The sequence below is a fragment of the Cavia porcellus genome, unplaced genomic scaffold, assembly GCF_034190915.1.
Source record: "Cavia porcellus strain 051 isolate PalLab524CR breed Dunkin Hartley unplaced genomic scaffold, mCavPor4.1 scaffold_5, whole genome shotgun sequence".
Taxonomy (NCBI): domain Eukaryota; kingdom Metazoa; phylum Chordata; class Mammalia; order Rodentia; family Caviidae; genus Cavia; species Cavia porcellus.
In genome coordinates this window covers 92,372,225-92,392,684 of record NW_026947488.1, presented here as the reverse complement: position 1 = coordinate 92,392,684, position 20,460 = coordinate 92,372,225, and the positions used below count along the sequence as shown (strand labels likewise).

Genomic DNA, 20,460 nt, shown 5'->3' with positions numbered 1-20,460 from the left:
TTGTCATTTTCCTATACTTCTATAGGGCAGCCAAATGCAAAATCCCAGTTGCTTCCAGAGTTGGTGATGGCTGTCCATACTGGAGGGGGGGCTCATGGGCTGTGTAGGGGTCACTGGGCAGGCCTTTCCTTGACCATATGTGACTCACTGAGGCTCCTTGGCTAACTGGGTTGTTATGCAGGCTTTACTCAGGGACTTTGCAAGCATACCAAGTTTCCTAAGCTATGTGGAGTTCACTGGGAGGATCTTAAGCAGGGTCTGCATGGTGCATCATCACTCTCCAGTATTTTAGGGCCACTGGGTGGGGCTTTACTGGGCCCCACCAGGTGCATAGAAGCTCCCTGGCTGATTGGGTCATTGGGCAGGAATTCAGGTCCTGTGTGGTGCACTGAGGCTCCCTGGCTGGGTGGAGTTCACTGGGTGAACCTTTACCAGGCCCCATGCAACACTCTGATACTCCCTGGCTGGTTGGTCTTCCTGGGTGGGGCTTTACCAGGACAAGTGGGGCACACCAATATTCCCCAGCTGGTTGGAGTTACAGGGTGAGGCTTTGCTAGGTCCTGTGTGGTTCCCAAGTCTCTCCAGCTGATTGGGCAGACATTCAGCAGGCCCTGCATGGTATACTGATGCTCCCATGCTGGTTGGGATTGCTGGGTGGGGCTTTACCAGGTCCCACATGGTACACTAAGTCACCCTGGCTGATTGGAGTTGCTGGTCAGTGCCACTTTTAACTTTTTAAAGCCCTCCACTGTTTTCCACAGTAGTTGTACTATCTCAGGCTTTGCTTTTTGAACATTGCCTTTGTGTAGTTCTATCTTAGATGACCTTTCCATTCATCTGAAAGTGTCACCTGTTCCATGTGATAGAGGAGAAACCATGCTGGACTTGTCCAGGTTGTTTAGCAGAGTAAAGATCAGAATAAGGATGTCTGTCTCCCTCCTACCTCTGATATATACAGAGTATGACAGTGGGTTTGATCCAGCCAGAGAAGCCTCCCTGAGAGCAGCCAGAGCTGGGGTATATTTCTGAGACACAAGCTTGAACACCAGGGGACACAGTTGCCATGTCAAAGTCTCTTCTCTGAATGTCAGATCTCAGTGCCACTGCATCTGGGTAGTGAAAATCAATGGAGTGGGCTGTAAGGCATAGCTAGGGCACATTAGGGCATGTGGAAAGCAGAGAGCAGCTCTTCAGCTCATGGGCATGGAAGCTCTGCAAAACAGAAAGTCTAGGTCCTTCCTCTGCATCCAAAATACCTCAGCAGCTGAGGGGAGCTTCAGCCCCCTTCTCCTGCACCCAAAAGACATTGGCACCAGACAGGAGCATCAGCAACCCCATCCACCACCTACAATATCTTGGTGGCCTGGTGGGAGCCTCAGTGATCCCTTCCCCTACCCAGAGGAACTCCACAGGCCAGCAAGAATGTGGCTAGTCCCTTGCCAAGTAGAGGACTTCAGTAGATTAGTAGGAACTATGGCAAACACCCCCCACCCCGGAGGACCTTGGCAGGCAGGTAAGAATATAGGTCAGCATGGGTGTTCCACACAGAGAATCTCAGGTGGGCTTGTGAGAGCACCAATGAGGCCTCCCCCTACCTGGAGGAGCTTGACTGGGCCTATGAGATCATCCAGTGACACACTGAGGTCCCAGCTGGGTTGTACACCATGGACAGGTGGGTCTGATGGCCTGGAATAGTCTAAAGCTTCAGTAACATTATCAGTTGGGGGTTGGTTCACATCAACATTCCTAGGCTAACCAGCCTAAGGAAAATATAGGACTCACTCAACTGGCCCCACAGGAGGAATTCAGGCAACTGGCCCCTCCCCTATATGGCAGGGTCCACCAACTGAGTAAATGTCAGTCACACAGTAGGGCTCTAAGACATACAATGGGCAGTCAAGACTAGTAGGGTTGAGAAGACCTATATATATATTAGCCAAGAGGTAAAAATGCAAAATGCAATCTCAAACCCCTAGTCCATCTGAAACAAGTACAAGAGACATAAAAATGGAGTATATTGGAAGTCACACACCTGAAATTTGTAAAAAGATAGCAAGTGAAATAAAGAAATAAATCCATGGGGCTACAGAGGAAATGAGATCATAAATAACCTTAATGAAGGAGTTTCCTCAGCACAGCTACAGAAGAAATAGATCAAAAAAAACAAAAGTACGGGAACATGGGAAATGATGAAAACCTTGAATCAACAATATAGGAAAGAAATAGAATGTATAAAACAATTCAAAGAGATAGCCAGGAAATTAAAACTTCCACTGAAAGCTGACAAAACCACTTGGCTGAAACTGAAGATAGACTTTTGGACTTTGAAGACAGGATTACAGCTAGTGGTTATGAAAGGAAAGAACTCTTAAAAATAACAACAAACCAGGAAACAACAATTCAACAGTGGGAAGATGATGCAAAGAAAAACAATATAAGACTAAGTGTCCATGAAGATGCAGGAGTCAATACAAATCACATTTTAAAAATATGTTTTCAGAAGCAATAGAAGAAAATTTCCCAATCATGGAAAAAAGAGTCTGATATATAAATAAGTGTGGCATGTAGAGGTCAAATAGCCATAACCAAAATAAATCTGTCCCCAGACATATAATAAGATCCCAGAAATTCAACATAAAAATGAAATACTAAAAGATGTTCAAGAAAAGAAACAGATCACCTATCAAGGAAAGCCCATTAGAATCATGGCTGATTTCTCAACACAAACACTCTCAAGTTAAGATGACTTTGGAATGAATGATTTCAAGCCCTGAAAGAAGAAAACTTTCAACCCTGATTGATGTACCTTGCAAAATTATCTCTCAAAATCAATGGACAAAGAAAATACTTCCATGACAAAAAACAATTGAAGAAATTCATGTTCACAAACCCTAGAAAGAGTACTGAAAGATTTTTTTTAAAAAGTTTTATTTAAAGGAAAAAAGAAAAAAAAACCCAAAACAGTATAAGGGTACAAGTAATACAGAATTACAAAAAAAAAAAAAGGTAAGAATCAATAGTTGATAGATTACATACTGTCATCTTAGAAACAGTTGCTCAAGTTACAGGATTAAAGCATATAAAGTGGACATTCAAACAGTGAGATTGCAAACAGTTGTGTTCAATGATACAACCAAAACTCAGTATTATGATCATCTATCTTAACACACCTAACCACACTTGCAGTTGTATCCTTTAGAGCACTTTTTTTCCTCTCTTTTTTACAACAAAATTTACACATTTTGGGTTTTATTACTCCCATAGTTCTTATTACTTTTTTTGGAAGAGAATAAAACCAAATATGACAAACAAAGCAGTCAGTCAAAACAAAGGATAGACATAGCACATGATGTAAAAACAGAATACAAGGTTATCAACAATGGTTACCATAATGCCTCTTGCTTCCTTACAAAGAATTGCCTATATCATTAGGTATAATAAAATTGAACAAAACAGTACATAACAAGACCAATAAAACCTAAACATTGTAAACATTACAGGACTTCAAAAGAAGATAATAGTCAAACCAGAATAGGCATCATAGTGAAACTTATTGCCTTCAAAGTAGTTGCCTATATCCTCAAACTTGATACTATCAAACAGAACAGAACAGAGTCTAATCAGTCAAAACAAGAGAAATCCTGTTCTGTATTACTCTGGGAGTAATACAGGGCTTCAAATCAAGTCAATAGGAAATCGAAAAAGTTACTATAATATTTCCTGCTAATTTTTAAATTTTTCCCCTTAATTAAAATAAATAAATAAATAAATATTTTTTTTAAATGAATAAAGGGGACATGGAGATTAAAGAGGACATAACAACATAACAATACAGGTCAAAGCATGACAATTTCAGCAACCTAGTACTTCACCACCAAATAATCCGACTTAATAGTAGTTACCATAGCGTCCCTTTCCTTGCAATATTTGAATATAACTTCGTATACTATAGCATCAAACATGTCAAGACAGTGTAAAACTATTCAAGTGGATGAAAGTATTATAGGGTATTTAGAACCAGCTAATGGAAAACGAACAATGGTTTCTATATTATTTCTTTGCCCATAAAAATTTTTGTTTATACTATCATATATAATAAAATCCAGTAAGATAAAACATGATAAAACCAATGCAGACAGAAGAACAACAGTTTGATGGGACTTTCAAACAAGATGATATTAAATCAGCACTAGTTATTATGATGTCTTGTTTTCTTCAAAATAGCTGTTCATTTCATCACAGGCAATAATATCAAGCAGCCCAGAATAAAGCCATTCCAATTAATGAGTGAAAACCTTATAAGGCTTCAAAGCCACATAATGGGGAATCATGATTACCACACATTTTTTTATATTTGAATCATTTCTTACACTAGAGAAACTATTCGATATTCACACATGTGGGTTTGATTTATTTCACTTATGAATATGGTCTCAAGCTGTGCCCATTTATTTATAAATATCTCAATGTGATCCTTATAAATTTATTTATAAATATCTCAATGTGATCCTATAGCTGAGTAGTACGCCATTGTATAAAAATACCACAACTTTTTTTATCCATTCCTCAGTTGATGGACACTTGGGTTGTTTCCAAGATCTGGAGATTACAAGTTGTGCTGCTATAAACATAGGTGCGCATATATCACTGTGGTATGATGCTTTCAGTTCTTCTGGGAATATGCCTAGAAATGGAATAGCTGGAACAAATTGGACTTCCAATCCCAGCTTTTTGAGAAATCCTCAGACTGACCTCCACAATGGTTGCACCAGTCTACACTCCCATCAACAGTGCAGGAGAGTTCCTTTTTCCCTACAGCCTCTCTAGCATTAGTTGTTGTTGGTTTTCTTGATCGTGGCCATTCTTCAGGAGTGAGATGGAATCTCAGTGTGGTTTTAATTTGCATTTCTCTAATGACCGATGATGATGAACATTTTTTCATATATTCATTAGCAATTTGTATTTCTTCATCTGAGAAGTCTGTATTCATCTCAGATGACCATTTTTTTATTGGATCTTTGAATTTTGGGGGTCTGAGTTTTTTAATTCTTTATATGTTTTAGACAGAAGCCCCTTGTCTGAGGGGGAGTTCACTAAGATTTTTTCCCAGTTTGTGAGTTTTCTTTTCACTATGCTGGAGATTTTTTTTGACATGCAGAAACTTTTTAATAAGAGGTAGGCCCATTTATTGATTCTGGGAAGTATTTCCCATGTGATTTGAGTCCTGTTCATGAATTCTCTACCTACCCCTATGTCTTCAATGTTTCTATCCAACTGGTATTCCAATAGATTTAGTGTTTCTGTTTTAATATTCAGATATTTAATCCATTTAGATTTTAATTTAGTGCATGGTGATAGGCATGGTCTAGTTTTAGTTTTTGGCAAATGGAGAGCCAGTTTTTCCAACACCATTTATTAAAGAGACTGTCATTCTTCCAGTGAACCTGCTTGGCTCCTTTATCAAAGATAAGGTGGTTGAGTGTGTTTGTAGTTGTGGTTGTATCTTCTAATCTATTCTAATGATCTTCAGCTCTGTTTTGAGTCCAGTACCATGTTGATTTTACTACAGTTGCTTTGTAGTATAACTTCAAGTCAGGGATTGTGATGCCTCCTGCCATGCCTTTGTTGCTTAGAACTGTCTTTGCTATTCTAGGTCTCTTCTCACTCCAGATGAATTTTAGGAGTGATTCTCTAGATCTATGAGGTATGTTAATGGTATTTTTATTGGGATTTCATTGAATCTGTATAAGAGTTTCGGGAGAATGGCCATTTTCACAATATTTATTCTTCCTATCCATGAGCAAGGGATGTCATTCTATTTTCTGAGACCATCTTCAATTTATTTTTTCAGTGTATTATAATTTTCCCTGTATAGGCCTTTCATTTCTTTCATGAGAGTACTTCCTAAATATTTCATTTTTTTGGTTGCTAGTGGGAAGGGTGTGGCTTGTCTTATTTCTCTCTCTCTGATTTTATTGTTAGTGTACAGGAATACTATTGATTTTTGAGTATTGATTTTGTATCCAGCTACATTATTGAATTTATTTATTATATCTAAGAGTCTTTTAATGTAGTTTAGGGGTCTTCTATGTAGAGTATCATGTCATCTGCAAACAATAACAATTTAACTTCTTCTTTTCCTATCTTTACCCCCTTTATTTCTCTCTCTTGTCTAAGTGCTCTGGCTAGTATTTCCAGTACTATATTAAATAGGAGTGGTGATAAAGGACATCCTTATCTTGTGCCTGACTTTAGTAAAGGCCTTCAATTTTTGGCCATTTAGTATGATACTGGCTGTTGGTTTGTCATAGATGGCCTTTATCATATTGAGGTATTCCAATTTCCTGTAAAGTTCTTATCATGAATGAATGTTAGACCGTATCAAAAGCTTTTTCTCCACATATAGAAATGATCATGTGATTTTTACTTTTGGCTTTATTGATATGGTGGATTACATTTATTGATTTACATATGTTGAACCGTCCCTGCATGCCTGGAATGAATCCCACTTGGTCATGGTGTATAATCTTCTTGATGATTTGCTGCATTCTATTTGCCAATATTTTATTGAGGATTTTTGCATCTGTGTTCATTAGGGAGACTGGTCTATAGTTTTCTTTTTTAGCTGTATCTTTCTCAGGTTTTGGTACTAGAGTAATATTTGTTTCCAGGAATGACTTAGAAAGGATTGCTTCCCTTTGAATTTCATTCAAGAGTTTGAGGAGTGTCAGTCTTCTTTGTATTTCTTGTAGAATTCTGCAGTGAATCTGTCTGGGCCTGGGCTCTTCTTTGTAGGTAAGGACTTAATTACATTTTCAGTTTCATTAATAGAGATTGGGTTATCCAGCAGTTTTACATCCTCTTGACCTAGCTTTGGTACCTCATATGTTTCTAGGAATCTTTCTATTTCTTCTGTGTTATCAAACCTTTGAGAGTAGAGGTTTTCGAAAAGGTATTGATGATCTTCTGTATTTCTATAGATTCTGTAGTGATTTCACCTTTTTCATTTCTTATTGCATGAATTTGAGCTTTTTCTTCCCCTTTTAAAATAAGGTTGGCTAGGGCCTTATTAATTTTATTTATTCTTTCAAAGAAACAACTCTTTGATTCATTGATTCTTTGGATTGTTTTCTAGTCTCCAGTGCATTGATTTCTGCTCTGATTTTTATAATTTCCTCTCTTCTTTTGGCTTTGGGCTTGACTTGCTTTTCTTTTTCTAGCTGTTTGAGGTGTACATCAGGTTATTTATTTGTATTCGTTCTGATTTCCTGATGTGGGAACAGTGCAATAAACTTTCCTCTGAGGACAGCTTTCATTTCATTCCACAGATTCCCGTAAGTTGTATCTGTATTTTCATTTTCTTGTAGGTATTGTTTGATTTCTTCTTTAATTTCCCCTGTGACCCACTGATTACTCAAGTGTGTGTTGTTCAGTTTCCATGTATTTGTGGGATTTTTGCAGCATCTTTTATCATTAATTTCTAATTTCAAAGTGCTATAATCCAATAACATGCAAGGGATAATTTCAATTCTTTTGCATTTATTTAAATATGTTCTGTGAGCTAATATATGGTCTATTTTAGAGAATGACCCATGTACTACTGAGAAGAATGTGTATTCTGATGTTGTTGGATGGAACACTCTGTATATGTCTAGCAAGTCCATTTGTTCATAGGTGTGATTCAGTTCTTTTTGCTGATTTTCTGTCTGGTTGATCTGTCCCTTGGTGTCAATTGTGTGTTAAGGTCTCCTGTTACAATTGTGTTACTGATAATTTGATTTTTATTTCTGTTAATACTTGTTTTATATAACTGGGTGCTCTGGAATCTGATGCATATATACTTAAGATAGTTATCTCTTCCTCTTGGTGTTTTCCCCAAATGAGTATGTAGTGACCTTCTTTGTCTCTTCTGATTATTATTGGTTTAAAGTTCACAGTGTCTGCAAACAGAATGGCTATTCCTGCTTTTTTTGGGATTCCTGTTGCGTGAAGTATTGTTTTCCATCCTTTGACTTTCAGTCTGTCAGTATCCTTCTGGGTTAGATGGGTTTCCTATACACAGCATATGGTTGGATTTTGTATCTTGATCCATTTTGCCAGTCTGTTTCTTTTAATTGGTGCATTGAGACCATTTACATTAATGGTTATAACTGTTATGTGTTGGTTTATTGTTGACATGTTATCTTTCTGCTGTTGCATTTTTATCTTTCTGTTCTGTTTAATTATCTGCTTTGCTTAGTGGTTTTTTCCTTTGTGTATCTAAACTGTCTTTCAATATTTTTTGCAGGGTTGGCCCGGTGATCATGATGTTTTTCAGCTGTTCTTTGTCATGGAAGTATCTTATTTCACCATTGAATTTGAATGATAGTTTTTCAGGGTACATCAGTCTAGGTTAGAAATCATTTTCCTTTAGGATCTGGAATACTTCACTCCATGCTCTTCTTGACTTCATTGTTTGTGCTGAGAAGTCTGCTGTAATTCTGATAGGTTTTCCTTTATAAGTGATCTGTCTTTTCTCTCTGACAGCTTTTACTAATCTATTCTTGTGTTTGATTTCTGGGGTGGTGATTATTATATGTCTGGGTGTAGTATATTTTAGTTATGATTATTTGGAGTTCTATATGCTTCACTGAACCTAATGTTGGTTTCTGATCTCATGCTTGGGAAATTTTCAGCTATTACTTCTCTAAATATCCTCTTGATGTCCTTTATGTTGTCCCCTTCTTTTTCATTAATCCCTATCAATCTTATGTTGTTTTTCTTTGTATCATCTTGCAGTTGTTGAATTGTTATTTCCTGATTCTTTGTTATTTTTAAAAGATCTTTCCTTTCCTGTTCACTAGCTGAAATCCTGTCTTCAAAGTCTGAAATTCTATCTTCATTTTCATTGAGGCGGTTTTTACAGCTTTCAGTGGAATTTTTGATTTCCTGTATATCTCTGTGTATCTGCTTTATGTATTCTCTTTGTTTCTTATATTGCTCATCTAGGATTCTGTCTTTTTGCTTAGTTCCTCCAATTTTTAACTGTGTTTTCTTTAGATATTTTCAGCATCTCTTTCATTTCTTTTATCATTTCTTCTTTTACCTGAGAGATTATTTCTAGTTTGAATTCCTTTAAAGCTTCCTGGAGTTGCTTGTTTATTTCAGTAGCTATTATGTCTGATATTTGAGGTGTATGTCATATATTTTTTTCTATATACATCACTCCTAAGCTTTCTTGGGATGGGCTGGAGTTTGAGATTGTAATTTGGTCTTTTTGTTTTGTTATTTTCCTATATTTCTGTGTTTCAAGTGTTAATCGAATGCTTCCTCAGGTTATGTTGGAAATCCACTTCTATGTTCCCAGCTCCTGGGACTCTGGCACCCAGTTCCCCCAGGCCTCTGGGCCTCTGGAACCAGTGGCGCTTGCTTGCCTGCTTAGAACTCCACAGTCCCAAACAAGCTGGGCTCCGGGGAAAGTGGACACCTGCCTACTTGCTTAGAAGTCCACAGTTCTCCAAGCACAGCTGGAACAGGGAGGCAGATGTAGGTTCCTCAGACCCGCCTATCTCTTTCAGCGCACCCAGAAGGCTCGAGGGTCTCAAACAAGCTGGGCTTGAGGGAAAGTGTGTGGAGCACTTACCCCAGGTCGCTGGGCCTCTGGAACTGGTGGTGCTGACCTGCTTGCTTAGAACTCCACAGTCCTCCAGACACATAGGGAGGTGGATGCAGGTACCCTAGACCCACCTAGCTGTTCCACTGCACCCAGACGGTGCGAGGGTTCCAAACAAGCTGGGCTCTGGGGAAAGTGGGCGCCTGCTTGCGTAGAATTCCACAGTTATGCAAGTGCCTACTGAAAGATATTTTAGATAGAGAGAGACCACAGTTCCAAGAACAACAACAGAAAGAAACTACCAGGCAGGGAAAGCAATTAAACAAAGTGGAAAACCAGGGAACCAACAATAGGAAAGCAACATGACAAAGAGAAACCAGTACAAATCAGTTGCAACCACCAATGTAAATGGCCTCAATTTGCCAATGAAAAGAAATAGATTAGCAGAATGGATCAAGAAACAAGAACCAACACTATGCTGCACACAAGAAACACATCTAATTCAAAAAGAAACTCATAGACTGAAAATTTAAAAATGGAAAAAAATACTCCATATGACAGAAACACAGAAAAAAAACAAGGACAACTATTGTTTGTACCTAGTGTGAACCTCAAACCTAAAATGATTAAAAATGCTAAAGAAGGTTACTACCTACTTATTAGAGGAAAAAATTCAATAGGAAGAGAAAACAGCCATAAATATATATGCACCACATATGGGAGCACCCAACTATATAAGACAAATTCTAATAGACATGAAAAATCAAATATGCAATAATAAAATTGTAATGGGGGGCCTTAATACTGAAAAAACAATAATAGAATTGAATCAAACTTGTGGACAAATAGACTTACTGGATGTGTACAGAGTTCTCCACTCAAAAACATCAGAGTACACATTCTTCTCCATTGAATATGAGACATTCTTTAAAATAGCTATATACTAGCCCATAAAATATGCTTAAGTAAATGCAAAGGGATTGAAATTATCCAGTACATATTATCTGACCATACTGCCACAAAATTGGATGTTAATGGCAAGACCCCCTGTAAAACCTACACAAACACATGGAAATTAAGCAAAACACTCCTGAACAACCAATGGATCATAAATGAAATTAAAGAACAAAGTAAACAGTATCTATAATTAAATGAAAATGCAAATACAACATACCAGAACCTGTGGAATGCAATGAAAGCAGTCCTAAGAGGGAAATACATAGCAATGAGTTCTCACATCAGGAAAACAGAGCAAGAATATATAAACAATCTCATGTGGCACCTCAAGCTTCTAGAAAAATAAGAGAGCAAGTCAAGACCAAATCTCTTTGAAGGGAGGAAATTACAAAAATCAGAGCAGAAATTAATGCAATAGAGACTAAAAAAGCAATACAACAAATTAATGAATTGAAGAGTTGGTCCTTTGAAAGAATAAACAAAATTGATATCCCCCTTACCCAGCTTGTCAAGAAAAGGAAAGAAAAAAAGCTGAAATTCATTCGATGAAAATGAAAAGGGTGAAATTACTACATATCCTATGGAAATTCAGAAGATCATCAGTACCTACTTTGAAAATCTTTACTTACATAGGCTGGAAAACACAGAAGAAATGGGGAGAATCCTAGAAACATATAAATTACCAAAGCTGAGTCAAGAAGATATAAAAATTTTGAAACACCCAATATCAGTTACTAAAATTGAAAATGTAATTAAAAACTTATGAATAAAGAAAAGCCCAGGTCCTGATGCATTCAGAACTGAATTGTACAAGAAACTTAGAGAGGATTTAATGCCAATACTTCCCAAACTCTTTAACGAAATTGAAAGGGCAGCAATTCTCCCTAACTCATTTTTTTTGTTTGTTTGTTTTTCGTTTTTATGGGTACCAGGGATTGAACTCACGACTGCCTGCTTGCAAGGCAGGCACTTATGCCACTGAGCTAAATCCCCAGCCCCACTAACTCATTCTTGGAGGGAACTATTCCTCTGGTACCTAAACCAGAGAAAGACACAACCACAAAAGAAAACTATAGGCCTATCTCCCTAATAGACATAGATGCAAAAATACTCAATAAAACATTAGCAAACAGAATGCAACAAGTTATCAAGAGAATTATACACCATAACTAAGTGGGATTCATCCCAGCAATGCAGAGATGGTTCAACATATGCAAATCAATAAATATAATACACCATATCAACAAAACCAAAGTTAAAAAATCGCATGGTCATCTCAATAGATGCAGAAATAGCTTTTGATAAAGTCCAACACTCATTCTTAACAAAAACCCTGTAGAAAATCAGATTGGATGATCTCAATCTCAATCTGATAAAAGTCATCTATGATAAACCAACAGCCAACATCATACTAAATGGAAAAAAACTGAAAGCTTTCTCTCTAAAATCAGGAACAAGACAAGGATGTCCATTAGCAACACTCCTATTCAATATATTTCTGGAAACGTTATTCAGAGTAATTAGACAAGAGCGAGAAATAAAAGAAATATAGACAGGAAAGGAAGAAGTTAAATTATCATTATTTGCAGATGATATGATATTCTACATAGAAGACCCCCAAAACTCCCCTGGAGATATTATCTAGAGATAATAAGCAAATTCAGCAGTATAGCTTGATACAAAATCAACATGAAAAAGCTAATAGAAAACTCACTGAAAGATAAATTATTGAAATAATCTTTTGCAATAGCATCCAAAAAAATACTTAGGAATCAATCTAATAAACGATGTAAAAGATCTATATATTGAAAACTATAGTAATTGGAAGAAGGAGATTGAAGAGGATTTCAGAAAATGGAAAGATAGGCTGGTCCAATGGCAGTGGGTTATCAGAACTTATTAACAATAGTGTCACTAAAGTTGGTATACCAGCCCCCCCCCCACTGCTAAATTTGACTGGCTAAAAAAAAAAAAAAGAAAATGGAAAGATATCCCTTCCTCTTGGATAGGAAGAACCAATGATATGAAAATGGCCATACTCCCAAAACTGTTACAGAAATTTAACAGAATTCTCATCAAAATACCATTAGCATACCTCACAGATCTAGAGAAAAAAAGATTCCAAATATTTATTTGGAAACCAAAGAGACCTAAAATAACAAAGGCAATCCTGGGAAACAAAATTAAGCTGGAGGCATCACAATCTCTGACTTGAAATTATACTACAAAGCTATTATGATAAAATCAGCATGGTACTGGCAAAATACAGACCTCTGGGTTAGTGGAACAGATTATAAGATACAGACACCTTATCTTTGACAAAGGGGCCAAACAAGTTCACTGGAAGAAAAACAGCCTTTTTAATAAATGGTGCCAGAAAAATTGGCTTTCCACATGCTAAAGACTAAAGCTGGACCCATGTCTATCACCATGTACTAAATGAAAGTTAAAATGATTCAAAGATCTAAATATTAAAACAGAAACATGAACTCTACTGGAAGGCAAGGTAGGTAGAAATCTTGAAGACATAGGGATAGGCAAAGAATTGATACACAAAATCCAAACTGCACAGGAAGTACTTCAAAGAATGAACAACTGGGACCTTATCTTATTCAAAAGTTTTTGCACATAAAAAGAAATTACCAAAAGAGTGATAAGAAAACCCACAGAGTGGAAAAATAATTCAGCCAACTGTCCTTCAGATAAAGGACTTCTATCTAGTACATATAAAGAACTGAAAAACATCAGGCCCCCAAAATTCAAAGACCCAATCCAAAAATGGGCATCTGAGATGAACATGCATCTCTCAGATGAAGAAATACAAATAGCAAATAAATATATAAAGAAGTGTTCAACATGAGAAATGCTAATTAAAGCATCACTGAGATTCCTTTTACTCCAGAAAGAAAGGCTATCAGCAAGAAATCAACCAATAACAATGCTAGAGGGGCTGTGGAGAAAAAGAACATTTTTCCATGGTTGGTGGGAGTGTAGACTGGTACCACCCCTGTGGAAATCAGTGTGAAGATTCCTCAAAAAATTAGCATTAGAGCATTGACCCAGCTATTCCCCTTCTGGTATCTTCCCAGAAGAATTAAAAACATCATACACCACAGCAATATATGTATACCCATGTTTATAGCAACATAATTTCTAATAGCTAAACCTTGGAAACCACTTAAATGCCCATCAATCATGGAATAAATAAAAGAGATGTATTTTTATACAATAGAGTATTAGTTATAAAGAAGGATAAACTTGAGGCTTTTATGGGTAAATGGATACAACTAGAGACTATACTAATAAGTGAAATAAATCAGACTCTCATGTATAAATATCATAGTCTCCCTAGTGTAAAAAGCAAAATTAAATAGGATCCACGATGTACAATAGATTTTGTGATAATGAAAGGGAAAGAAAATGTTCAAAGGAAAGAACAACTCGGATAGGGGAAAGGAGAAAAGAAAGAAAGGAAAAAGATTTTATATATATGTATATGTACACACACACACACATAAGTGTGTATGTAAACATATACAGGATAGGTAACTATACTGCTAACGTCTATTAGCTCTTCAAAAAGAAATTTGTATTTTCACTGACTGACTGATCATTTTTTATGCCTAAATCTTGTAATCTAAAAAACTACTTTGAAGATAACAATATGCAATATATTAACTAGTGTCAATTCCTACTGTTTTTGAAATTCTGTATCTTTTTATCCCTTTTTGGTTTTGTTTTTAAAATTTAAAAAATGGGTAAAAAACAGAAAGTCCAATTGTTTTTGAGAATTTGCATGATATTGTCAGACCTGGGCTTCCTGTGTGATAATGGACTGTGTTCTTCCTTCTTTTCATTTAACTGAAAGGGAAACTGAGGCCCACAGCAGGGTGGGAAGAACCAGGACTCCCACCTGCAGGCCACAATCTGGGGCAGAAGCACATTCCAGGAGCTTCAGAGGTACCTGACTCTCACCTTGTTCACCAGAGCATATCTATCTCCAGCCTTCCCTAGACCCTTACCTGAGAGCTGACAGCACTATCCATCCCTGAGCTGGGCCCTTCCCTCTGTCCTGTCTGGTCCAGAAGTTGCAGTCTGTTGGTTCCAGTCACAAGAAGACTCTTACTGTTTTAACACTGTACAACCGTAGGGCACCATTTTATCCATGGAGAACTGAGGCCAAGGGGCACTGTAGTGACTGGTAGCAATGGCCCTTGAACCCAGGTCTCTTCTGACTGCAGTTCTTGCTTTTAACCCCCAGGCCCTGTTTCTCTCCACTCTAGGATCTCCATTCATGTGCACCAGATGGATACTCCTGTGGAACTGCTGGTGACACGAGGGGGCAGCCTTAGACCCATTCTCCCTGCAGAGGCTCCAGTGGCTGCCTGTCCAGGTGAGCAGGACCTGCCTGAGGCCACGTGCTATGCCCAGGCCACTGGGACTGAGTCAGGAGAGCAAACTTTTCGAGGAGCTGGGAGCATCTCCCCACTGCCTAGGACGAGCAACCACGCAGTGGACGAAGAGAAACAGTGGTCTGGTGCTGAGCCCATCACAGGACGGAGTATGGCCAGAAGAGACAAGGGAGATGCTGCTGCTGAGGCCCTGGGGATACAGCAGGAAATAAGCCCAGGAGCGAGACCCCTGGATCCTGTGAGGGTCCTCACAGCTGGAGGCCTGGGGAGAGCTGGAGCAGGAGGGCAGTCACCCCCGGGTGCAGAGGCTGGCAGCACAGTTCTGGGTAAGCAAGGCTGTTTCCTGGCTCCACAATGTGGGGAGGCTGTGCCATGGGTTTTCCTGCTGATTCCAGGGGTGAGTCTTGTGGAACATGGGCAGTCCAAGACATGCAAACAGCCTGTCGGTCTTCCTAGGGCTGCAGGAGTGCAAAGGGTGGAAATCAGATTGGCTGTGGTGGTAGAGAAGGAGAGGACCCATGTGGCCCAACATGGTGGACTTTTTAAAGTTACCTGCCTGCCTCTTCGGCTTTCTGGTATTGAAATCATTTTTTCATTGAGACAGAGAAAGCTCCTGTTAAAAAATAAAGACACCACCTGGCATGTATGACCGTTCTCAGCTGTTCCCACCCAGAGAGTGCATTCCCACAAGGATGAGAGGGTGGCGAGGCTGTGGACCTGCTTGTGGTGCAGGGGTGAGAGGCATCCTCGTGTTCTTGTGACCCACAGGTTTGAGCACCTCGGGCTCTGGGTGACCCTTGTAGTGGAGAACCAAGAGGGTGTCCAGGACAGTCCTGAACAAGTGCCAGTGTGAGCCACTGGCCTCCTGCTGCCATATCTCCCAGCCCTCTCACATAAACTGCTTCACATCATTGTGTTTGGTTCACGTACTGGATTCTGCTTTATTCCTTAATCATGTAATACTTCTAGATATTTATATCATCTCTGAAGCACATGATTTTTTTTTTATAAAGCCCTAAATCACTTTTGCCTTTCTGAGTGCTAGCTGTCCTTTTCTCCCCCTGCAGACCACTGTCCCTTCCCCTTCCCTGTCCCATGTCCCAGCTCTGCCTTCTGTGGGCTCCCTCTTGGCTCTCTTGCTCTCTAATGTCTGACGGGGATAGTTGTCAGGAGACCAAGAGTGAAGGAGAGGGGAGGGCATCACGTGGATTTCTCTAGCTGCTTCCCCTTTGCACTGTCCTTGGTGACTTCCATAGCAGTACTTTACCTTTGAAGACAATCTCGGCAGCTGGGTGCAGTAGTGCACATCTGATCCCAGCTACTCAGGAAGACTTACGGAGAGGACTGCAACAGGAAGCCAGGCCTAGGAAATTCAGTGAGACCCTATCTCAAAAGGAAAATACAGTAGAAGAGGCTGGTGATATAGCTCCATGGTAGAATGTTTACCTCTGAAAAAAAAGTCCCAGTGTTAGACTCTGCTCACTGACCCTGTTCTAGGATGTGCCCTTTCCTCCGACTGCACTGATCCATCTAGGATGAACACATGGGATGTGACTTCATAGCTTTGCAAACAGTACTGTCCTAGAGGCTGGTAGACCTGGGTTTGAATCCCATCAACTCTGGCTCATTGTGTGGCCCCTGATGTGTCTGCTTACTTCTCAGCTTCCATCTCTGCCAAAGAAGAGGCTCACTGAGGTGATTGTTGAGAATGGGGCTTTCAAATGCCAGGGCTGGGAAACCAAGTGAGGTATAATACAGCGGGTTTGGAAGAGGTGTGTGCATATAGGAGGGTCACAGGTCCCTTTTCTCCTGAACAGATGACAGCCCAACCCCTGGAGCCCCCTTTGAACACCGGGTGGTGAGTGTCAAGGAGACTCCAATCTCTGCGGGCTACACAGTGTGCCAGCACCAGGTCTTGGGCGGGTAGGTGGATGTCTGCCTTGCTGGGGTGGGAGCAAGCACAGGAGCAGTAAAGGGGCCCGTGGGATGATTCTCAGCCTCAGATGCAGAATCCTCCAGTGAGACAGTAAGGGACAGCCCATAGAGAGTGGGATGAAGAGTCACCCCAAGATATGGGACAGTCCTACATTCTGGAGGTGTAGGAGGGCTCCCCAGTGGGGGTCGGAGAGGTGACAGCAGAGTTGGCATGATCACAGCGAGCAGGATGTCCACTGGAGGGGAGAAGGAACCCTATGGTGCGGGTGAGGTAAGGGGGCATTCCCTGGGATACAGGAGAGCCCATCTGAAGTGGAATCAGGAGGGCTTCCCTTAGGGTTTGAGGTAAACCACATGTTGAAGGAGTTATTTTCTTTTTTTTTTTGTCTTTTTCCTTTTTATCGGTACCGGGGATCGAACTCACGACTGTCTGCTTGCAAGGCAGGCGCTTATGCCGCTGAGCTAAATCCCCAGCCCGAAGGAGTTATTTTCAAGGGCTCAGCATAGCCCATGTGGTAGGGGCGATGGCCAGAGCATGCCCTGAGCCTAGAATCATTGCCTGGTATGTGGAGAGGGAGCAGGACCAGTCCCCATGGGACAGGGCTTGCCTGTGGTCTCTCCTCATTCTCTTAGCCTTCTGTGTCCATATGTCTCTGTAGGGGCCGGTTCGGCCAGGTCCACAAGTGCACGGAGAAGTCCACGGGCCTCCCACTGGCTGCCAAGGTCATCAAAGTGAAGAGTGCCAAGGACAGGGTGAGCCAGCTGCCCTTGGCCAGCCAGGTCCTTGTAGCCCAGCTCAGGTCTCCTTTACACCCTTCATAGCCCCCTCTATGCTAAACAGGAATCCTCTGCTTTTTCCACCTCTTTCCCATGATTCCCCGACCCTGCTCTGAAAGTGGCCTCACACTCTTTGGTCTAGACCCACACCTGCATATGTGGGGGTCTGGCATGGCTTTGCCTGTGGGCCTGTAGACAACAAGGCCCTTTTCTTTCTTGGGTTGCAGGTTTCTTGTGGGGATTCAGGAGGCTTGAGCTGAGCTGAGGTCCTTTCCTTTTGTGAGAATGCAGGTGGGCAGGGAGTCAAGGAGACTTGATGTGACAGTGGGCATCCAGGATGAGGGGTGTGTGCTTGTCAGTCCAGCTGTCTTGGGAGGGCCAGCTGGCTCATCTTCCTGACCTGTCTGCTGGGATTCCTCTTCTTTTTCCACAAGGAGGATGTGAAGAATGAGATCAATATCATGAACCAGCTCAACCACGTGAACCTGATCCAGCTCTACGATGCCTTTGAGAGCAAGAACAGCTTTACCCTTGTCATGGAGTAGTGAGTGCCACAGAGGTGGGGTGGTGGTTTCTTCTCCCAGGGTTTCACTGCAGGCACAGCTGTCTTTCCTTTCCCCTCCTGGGAGACCCAGTGCTATGTCATGCCAATCCCATTTCTTGGGCTCCGTTGCTTGGATTCTGGTATAGAATGTAAAGGACAAAGCCACACAAACTAGTGGTCATTGAGCTTGCTTTGACCTGCAGATGTTATATCAGTTTAGCTTAAAAGAATTTTAGTAATTTTTAAGAAACTTAGAAAAATCTAGAAATTAAAATTAGGAATTAAATTTAGAAAGCTTTAGTGATTATAGAATTTTAACTGATAACATTTGGAAATTGAAAGAGATAGACAATAGAATCTGGACATTTAGACAGTAATGTTTGACTGGCATCTCCGGCTGTAAGTGTTGCTGGAGCTCACGGTGGCTGTCTTTTGTAGACAGAGCCACTGGTTTCCCATAACCACAAACCCTACCACTGCCTCAGGGGCCTGTCCCTGGCTCTGAGGTCATGGGACCACAGGCCACTTATTTTTATATTTTTATTGCTTTTTTCTTCTGACAAGGAAATATTTGTCATGCCATGTATCTGTCAAAAGTGGAAAAACAAAAGATAGATTAAAGACGGTATATTTTCAGAAAGCTTTCATACCACATTTAATCAGTCAACTTTGTTTCCTTATCCTGTAAGTATTCATTGCCTTCACTGGCAAATAAATTTGCAACCCTGGCCTAGATTATCCAGAGTGAGACAATCTTTGTTTCCTTTAGACCCTCATATCCTTTTTTACCCCCTGAACTCTTTGCTGAAATGGCCTGAGCAAAGTCCTGACACAACCCCAGATGGTGATGGCAGCAGCCCTGTGACTTCTGCTGTGACCAGCCTTGACTTCATGTAGGCCATCTCTTTTGTTGAAAACAATGGACAAGCTTTCAGAGCTCTGCTCAGCCTGGTGCTTGCTTCTCATTTTCTCTGGCAGTGTGGACGGGGGTGAACTCTTTGACCGGATCACAGATGAAAACTATCACCTGACAGAACTGGATGTGGTCTTGTTTACCAGGCAGATCTGTGAGGGTGTACATTACCTCCACCAGCACTACATCCTGCACCTAGACCTTAAGGTGGGTTTTGTCTTTGGCATATGGAATGTGGGCTCCCCAGGTCCCGAGCCCCTGATGCACCTCATGGCTGAGACCTCTGTCAACAGCACTGGCTCTGCCCTGTCTTTGCCATGGTCTAGTTCTGAAGTCTGGGCTTAGTCAGTGGTGCTCCTCTCTGAGTCTTGGTTCTTCTGTTTGTAGCTTGTGGGAAATTGAATGTTTTAAAGTGTCATTGGAGGATTAAAGGATACGGTGATCTTTTTTCTCTTAAAAAATATCTTTAAGATTAGTTTTGTTTTAAGAATTCTAAAGGAACTCATGCTGTGGTAACAGATCTAGGAAATATTAAAATATCACAGTGGGAGGTTTTTCCACCCTGTCTGTATGTAGAGAAGTCCTCTCTGTGAGCCGCTAGCCTGGTGTCACACACAAGCACACAGTGGATATCTTATGATGCGTCTCATTTTTAATCTTGCTTCTTTCAGTGCACTGTAGACATCTTTCCTCATTTTTTTGAAGGGTCAAGTGATACTCAGTTAAATGAATGCATTGCATTTCCTTTTGTCTCCCAGAAGTGCCATAGGCATGTCCTGCATATAGAGTCCTGTGCAGTTCCCCCATGGTAATAAACACTTGTTACATGTTGGTGCTTTCTATGATTTTTCTGATCTGTGGAGCCAACAGAACATTTCTCCACAACCTATCTCAGGAAGGGGTGCATTTCAGTGGCTCCTTACATTAGAAGGGCAGTAATGCCATACCAGTAGTGGTCCACGTTTCTCATTCTGTCTTTTTTGATTGGCATCAGACTGTAAGGTTGGGATATGAGAAGATAGGTGGGTCTGATGAGGAGTTTGCCTTAGCCTTCTGCTCACTGGAGCTAATTCCAAGCCTTCTGGACAAGCCTTTATGGGGTGGGCAGTAGGGAAAATTCAGGAATCTGCTCTAATTCTGAGTCTAATACCAGATTTTGGGTAATTTCTGTGACCTTGCAATGTTGCTGAGGCCCATTTCCTAGCCCAGAGCAAGACTGGTCTTGATTAACTAATGTCTGGTTGTGAACTTTGAGGAAATTCTTTAAACTTATCAGTTGTGAAGTGGAGAGAGTAACACAGCTACTAGCTACTGTGTGTCCTGTGGGTTA

General features: G+C 40.4%; 1 protein-coding gene across 5 annotated transcripts in view; it reads left to right on the top strand.

The window, feature by feature from the left end:
- The window catches only part of Mylk3 (myosin light chain kinase 3), a 64,334-nt gene that overhangs the window by 25,839 nt on the left and 18,035 nt on the right, over positions 1-20,460 (top strand). For all 5 annotated transcript variants that reach the window (XM_013151946.3, XM_063249293.1, XM_013151944.2 and 2 more), the window contains exons 4-8: positions 14,833-15,287; positions 16,779-16,884; positions 17,556-17,649; positions 18,108-18,217; positions 19,196-19,337. In XM_013151946.3, the coding sequence (XP_013007400.1) occupies positions 14,833-15,287; positions 16,779-16,884; positions 17,556-17,649; positions 18,108-18,217; positions 19,196-19,337 (907 nt within the window). The remainder of the gene's footprint in view (positions 1-14,832; positions 15,288-16,778; positions 16,885-17,555; positions 17,650-18,107; positions 18,218-19,195; positions 19,338-20,460) is intronic.